Source organism: Physeter macrocephalus, chromosome 1, assembly GCF_002837175.3.
Source record: "Physeter macrocephalus isolate SW-GA chromosome 1, ASM283717v5, whole genome shotgun sequence".
Taxonomy (NCBI): domain Eukaryota; kingdom Metazoa; phylum Chordata; class Mammalia; order Artiodactyla; family Physeteridae; genus Physeter; species Physeter macrocephalus.
The window spans coordinates 41805861-41813061 of NC_041214.2; the positions used below are offsets into that span (position 1 = coordinate 41805861).

At 41.4% G+C, this 7201-nt stretch overlaps 1 protein-coding gene across 1 annotated transcript in view; it reads left to right on the forward strand.

Moving 5' to 3' along the window:
• The first annotated feature begins 896 nt into the window (after nucleotides 1–896).
• KCNH8 (potassium voltage-gated channel subfamily H member 8) overlaps nucleotides 897–7201 on the forward strand; it is a 406549-nt gene continuing 400244 nt past the window's right edge. The window contains exon 1 of the mRNA XM_024115187.1: nucleotides 897–972. Coding sequence (XP_023970955.1) covers nucleotides 897–972 — 76 coding nt within the window. The remainder of the gene's footprint in view (nucleotides 973–7201) is intronic.

Consider the following 7201-nt stretch of genomic DNA (forward strand, 5'->3'; position numbering starts at 1 on the left):
ATTTTGGGGAGAGGGGCTGAAACACCCCTTCCGGAGCCCAGGATGGGGAGGTGGGAAGACCCCGGCGCTTTGCATCAGTTTCCCGGTTGAAAGACCCGGGGGACTGGGGAGGGGGCCTTGCAACTCACTCCAGGCTGCCTTGCTCGGGTCGCGGGCACTTCGCCGCGGCAGCTGCGCCGGAAGGGGGCCACCTCCCCCGGGGGCGCCTGGCTGCCTCAGCTCTCGCGGACACCGCACGGGGACGTCCCCGCTCCCAACTTCTGGGCGGCCGGGTACCTGCCCGACCTGTCTCCTCCCCTCCTCCAATACCACACCCACGGGACTCTGGTCTCCCTGGGAGAGGGACAGAGCAGGAACAAAGGGGTCTTTGTTCACCGGCTCCCCGGGGGTGGGAGTCGTGCTCGCTCGCGTTTCCCGGCGCCCCTGGGAGACGGGCAGGCTCCGCGACTCCGAGCCTCGCCCAGCCTCGAGCGCCGCCCTCCGCGACCCCAGCGCCTGAGGTCAGGGCGCGGCGCCCGGGGCCACCGCGGGTTCTTCCCGGGCGGACGGGCTGCGCGGCGGCGCCTGGCGGGCTCTGCCGCCCGCTGAGGGACGGTGGGGGTTCTCGGAGCTGGCGGAGGTGGAGGGGGCGGGAGAGGGAGCGTGCGCCCGGCTGAGCCTGGAGGTGCGGGGCGGGCTCCGCGAGCGCTCTCGGGGCTGCTCCTGCCGGAGCCGCGGCGGCTGGAACCAGCTCCTTCGCTCCTTCCATCCTCCCCCTTCTCTCGAGCGGCCCCATCACCGCGCCGGGCCCCCCTCCCCTGCCGTCATCACGCTCCCCTTCTCCCTTCTTGGCACTTTCCTCTCGAACCATCCTTCTGGACAAACTTTGATGGAGAATTTCACACCACGCTGGAAAAATGCCGGTTATGAAAGGATTACTGGCGCCCCAGAACACCTTCCTCGACACCATCGCCACCCGTTTTGACGGAACACGTAAGTCTTGCACTTCGATGAGTTGCATGGGTTTTTTTTTTTTTGAATGATTTTTCTTCTATAAATTACTTTCGTTCCCACCCTCTTTTTTGCACCAGTGGATTTTGTTTCCTTATGTTCCTGCCGAGGTGTCTTTTGTGCGGAGAATTTTTTTCCTCTCATGGTTCGGTGTAGTATTAACACTTCGGTGTAGTTGGCCCCCTTGACTCTTAGGTTTGTAAAGTCTGGAAAAGAACCTGAAGAAAGACCGACACCCGTGTTCACTGTGGGACCCGTAATTCCTCGGTTTTTATTAATTTTATGAAGTGAAAATGAAAATTATCCATATTGGTGAATTGCCAGTCTGTCCTTCTAGAGTTTCAAGGTTCCGTAGATTATAGGGAGAGTTTGGAATGTTCTTCATCTATGGAGCTTCATTCTGTGAGGTCTTTTGGATAGAGAGGCATGATCCCATCTGAGTTTAAGAAATGCAACTAGAATCAAGATTGCCAGGTATAAGCTTCCCGTAGAATTCTAAACGTTATGAGTTTGTCAGAATCCCGATTCCTGCTTCTCAGGTATTGCAAGGTAGCATACCTTTCAATATGAAATTATCCTAACACTCGAGGAGAGACTGTTGGAGAAGGAGAAGCCGGGCGTTATAAAGGTTGATCTGATCATAAGAGGAAGTTTCAACATAATTTTTTTGAGGGTGAATATTATTGGACGCTTAGCTTGTTTAAGCTTCTGTTTAAAAGCAAGGATATGGTGTGTGGATTCTTGGAGACTTGGGAAACGTCTGCAAGTTGTTCTCTTTCAGGACCACGGTCAGGTCCCCGTTCCTTCCCAGGCTTCTCAAACTCCCCTCTTCTTGACCAGTTGGTTTTCCCTGTAATGAGGAGTCTGTACTTTCACCCCCAGCAAAAGCTATCAATTGGTTTCACTATGAATATACACACCTTCCTCCTAGCTTATGTTGCTTCTGCGTGCTATCTTTCCTTTTCTGCCTGTTACACAAGACTTGTAGAAACTCATTTGTTCTAAAGGCTAGTAGTGATTCAGGCATCATTGTTTTTTAGGATGATGGCATATTTCTTGGAGCTGATGTGAGAGAGCACATCTAACTCTATTTTCACTCCAGTCGTCTGGATACACAGTCTTACTACAGTGGGAAGTAAATCCTGGACTTTCGCGCTTCAGGAGTAGTTGGAAAAGTTTATATGAGGGAGAAATGAACTATTTATTGGATTTTATTCAATTTTTATTTTCAACCTCCAGCCTACTCAGGGTAGTTGGTGTGAACATTCTTTCCAGTGTTTTTATCTTTATCTTTAGCCTTTCCTTCCCCTTTTATGTTCTAGATGTGTCAGACAGTATGAGTGAAGTGCAGTGCTATTATTTATCTGTCTTCCTTAGATAATAATAGAAAAATATAATAAAATTTCAAATCCCTGCCAGTGACATCATACCCACCACCCAACCACTACACAAAATCACCACTATCTTCATGCATGATTGTGGTTACTACTATTTATTACCTTAGGAACTGATCAGTTTCTAGTGGATGTTTGTTCTTGAAGTTGCAAATTTAAACCCAAAAGACTTTCAATATTGATCACAAGTGCATGTATTGAAAATGAGCTAACTGGTAAATGGTAGTTGCTTATCTCATTGTCATTTAAAGTTGAATGGAACGCAGTGTGTTCCCAGCATAGCCCTGGGAATTACTGCAGGGATATATTTAAGTACCAGTTGCTAATGAGAGGGGCTTTGGATCATCTGTGTGAGGAGACCTCTGCCTCTTTCACTATAACATTTGATAGACAGAAGGCATGTAGAGAAAGAATGGTGTACTAGTGAATAGCCCTTTTTCTATTTTAACTACACATTAATGTGAATAAAATCGAAGGTTAGAAGTTTCAAATCGTTGTTTGGGAAGACCATCATCACATAACCAGCATTTAGAACATTAGTAAAACAAACGGTTGGAGAGCATGCTTGGTCTGTTCTCCAAGGGTCTGTGGGATTCCTGGAGGGAACCACTTTGTATGAAATCAATCTGAAAATCAGTGAAGCAAATTTCAAAGTAATGAGTGACATAAAGGTTTACTTTAGCAAAATTTTGTTGAGAACTTTTAAAGACACCCCTCATCCCAGTAAACCCCACTCAAGGAAAGAGGACTGTATCCTCTTATTTGCTTTTCATTTGAATTTGCAAGATGTCTTGAATAATCTGAAACTTAAAAAAATACTTTAAGCAAATTTAAGCCACAAATTTTGCTAACATCATGGCATATCAGTTTGCCTGCTAAATATTTAGTTTATCTTTTTCTATCTTTTATGTGTTGACACAATTTTATTAAGTATAATTACTATCCCTGAAACTTTTCCTATGATCATCCTTCTTTCTGTTGATTTTTTTTATAGCAGTCATTTATTTTCTTGTGCAAGATAAAACCATTTGAAAGTTTTAAATTAGCAAAATTGCCACTCGCCCAAATAAAAATTATACTGGAGAGTGCATAATGTTATTATACTCAAAATGTAATGTGTTTACTTGGTACATTTTCTGCCTTGTTAGGTATATTTTATAGTCATGTTAGTTTCTTATTTTGTTTTATTTTGGACAATATCATTGAAAAAATAAGAGAGCAAATAATAGCCCTAGCAAACCACCTTGCTAACTTAACCACCATGAAATATTATTATCTTTATTGATTTAATACTGTAATGGAAAATAATAAATCTTAAAACATCATGTAAAATTTCTCCCAGGAAAAATTAAATATATGACAAGAAAAGCCTATAACATAATCTTACTAATTTATCAGTTGAGTTATTATCATCACAGGGCAACATAAAATGTTAATAATATATTTTATCACCTAGTGGCACTTTATTATTGAGTGTAATAGGATATTTTTTCTTTTTAATATTTAAGAAGTGAGCTGTTGGTCAGGATTGAAAGTCAATAGTGGACCATTAATTGAAACTTTTTTCTCATATTCAGTATAATTTTAAAAAACTATTGGAAAATATAAATCTTTTCACATAAAACTACCCTGACATATATTTACTCTTGAAATATGTTCTCCTGGTTTACGTTTAACTGAATGTAAATGAGACTTAGAAAAACTAAGAAGCTTGCAAGTATTGAATATGTGTACCCCATTTAGGGGAAAAAAGTAACTCCAATGAAATTCTTTGACTCATTGCATATAGCCATACTTCTCACTTGAAACACTTAAACACACACACACACACACAATCTTAACATTATGACCTGCATATAGTTTATTTTTACATCGTTCATTTTTTTTTTACACATTTAATGTAGTTAAAAAAATCTTTTCTGAGTAGACTTTTGCTTTAAGTACATGAATATTAAACTGGACAAAGGGAAATGATAATAACAGAACACATAAGTACATATTTTAAAAAATAGTTTTTCAGTACAAATATTTGCCACAGGGTACCATTTGGGAAAAACACATTTCTTTGAGGATATAAAACTTTCAAAGGGAAGTGTCCGTTTTCCAACAAAATGGTGCATTAGCCTACATTTTCCAGTCACATCAAAATTTGGCCAGAACAATTCTTTCTCTTTGGGGTTAGTGAGACAAGATCTAAGCTCTGAAGGAAGTTTGTAGCCCAGTAGACTCTATCAAGGAGATTCCATTCAAAGTATTCAGAGATAATGGTGGTTTAGACATTCATTTGTATTTGCATATGTTTTATGTACTCCTGTTCAAAATGGTCCAAGGAAATTTGTTAAATTGAAATGCTTCCTTTCCAGAGGAAACTCAATGGAGTTTCTTTTCCCCTTTATACTTTCACCAAGGTACATAGATCTCTTAACTTCAGAAGCATAGAGAGAAGGGTAATGTGCCCAATGCTGTAGGAAAGGGGCACAATAAGGAAGGGGACAGTGGGGACTTCCTAAGTCTTTGCTGGGTTGTAGTTAGAAGAATATCATCAGAGGCGTTTAGCCAATAAAAAAGAATGAGCTCCATTATGTATGGGTCTGTCTGTAAAAGTCTGTTAACGTGAAAACATTCAGAGAAATACCTAGCACTCCATAGATATCTCCCCACAAATGGGAGTTCATAAAGACTCGTTTGTATTTTTTGCATGCCAAGAGTAGTCTCTTATTCCCATTCTGTATGTTTAGAGAGACAGTTCCCACGTCAGTTTTCTATTTCTGGGTAGTGAATTACCACGCATTCAGTGGCTTATCATCTCACATTTTCCGTAGGCCAGACATCCAGGCAAAGACTAGCTGGGTCCTGTGCTCAGGGCTTCCGGTGACTACAAGGCTGAAACCAAGTTGTCAGCTGAGGCTCGAGGCCCCCTTCCAAGCTCTCGTGGTTGCTGGCAGAATTTAGTTCCTTGTGGTTTTTCTCAGCAACTGGAGGCTTCCTTCCGCCTCCTGACACATGGCCTCTTCCCCAGGCCCTCTTACAACAGAACAGCTTACTTCACAATTACTCAGCCATGAAAAGGAATGAAATAATGCCGTTTGCAGCAACATGGGTGGACCTAGAGATGATCATACTAAGTGAAGTCAGTCAGACAGAGAAGGATAAATATAGTATGATATCGCTTATATGTGGAATCTGAAAAAAGGGTACAAATGAACTTCTGTAGAAAACAGAAAGAGACTCACAGATGTAGAAAACAAACATGGTGACTGGGGGAAAGGGGAGAGGAGGGATAAACTGAGAGATTGGGATTGACACACTACTATATATAAAATAGGTAAGCAATAAGGACCTACTGTCTAGCGCAGGGAATTCTACTCAATACCCTGTAATGGCCTGTATGGGAAAAGAATCTAAAAAAAGAGTTATACATATACATATGTATATGTATAACTGATTCACTTTGCTGTACACCTAAAACTAACAGAACATTGTAAATCAACTATACTCCAATAAAAATTGAAAAAAAGAAAAAGAAAAAGAAAAAAAAGATCAGCAGGAGTGCCTGTCGTTTAGAAGCTCACCTTGGTCAGGCCTACCCAGAATAATCTCCCTTTTGACTCAAAGTTGACTGATGATGGATCTTAATTCCATCTGTAAAATCCCTTCTAAAAGCATATGACCTGTCCAAACTCAAGGGAAAGGTACTAGATGCAGTGTTTACACAAGGGGTTAGGATTCTAGGGAGCCAGTTTAGAATTCGATCTGCTACCGGTGCTGTCCCATTGCTGTACTATTATACGAAGCCTAACATTCTCACATCTGTTCTTCTGTGAAGCAGATTTATTGAGCATGCTCTATGTAATTCTGTATGCACATAAACTCTGCTGAGCTTGCATCTGCAGTCTTTGTGAATGTAAGGCCCAACTCACCGGAGGGAGGGTTTTTCTTTATATTTGGTGATGGCATATGAGTCAACCTAGCCTAGCCGTGTTAGTCAGCTGTGTTAATCAGATTCTTCATTCTCTGATCTACAAGTAATGTGAGAGACATAGGGATATTTTCAGAATATTAATCCCAGTCTCTTGACAGGGTGCTTCTTCTTTCCACATAAGGAAGGTTACATGGGGTCTGTTGGTCTGTGTATGGGTATCTTAATCTGCACTGGCGGGTGAACCAGTCCATAGATGTGGCATCTGCAAAGGACGCAAGACAGGTCCTTGTATTCTAAGGTGACTGAGCTGCCTCCACTTTATTTACCTTCTTAACCAGTTCTGTTACTGGGTTCGTATGTGGACTGCTTTGAAACAGTACGTTTTCCATCTTTTTCTTACACTTCTAACCATGTTTCAGATTTTAAGAAACTCCCCATTATGCACTCTTCTTTTGAGGCTGACTGTGTTAAATTAAATAACTTCCTTTATGTAAACTTTATTCCAAGTTTACTAAAAAAATAGAAAAAAAGAAAGAACAAGAGAGGGAGAGGGAGGAGAGAATAGAGAAGAGGGATGAGGAAAGAGGGAATTATTTATTTTCATTCTTTTGACTTTGGAGATGAATTCTTTATCTTACAAAGGACCTATTGCATGGGTTCTCAAAACTTCCCTGCAATGAACAAAGTGTTTGATTTACAAGAATTTGGATTTAGGTATTTACCAGAAATGCATTTCTTTGGATGAGTGAGATATACAAATAAGAAGAAAAATTTTATTATGTAGTCTTTAAAAATACCAGATAGTTTTTTTTTTTTTTTTTTTTTTTTTTTGCGGTACGCGGGCCTCTCACTGTTGTGGCCTCTCCCGTTGCGGAGCACAGGCTCCGGACGCGCA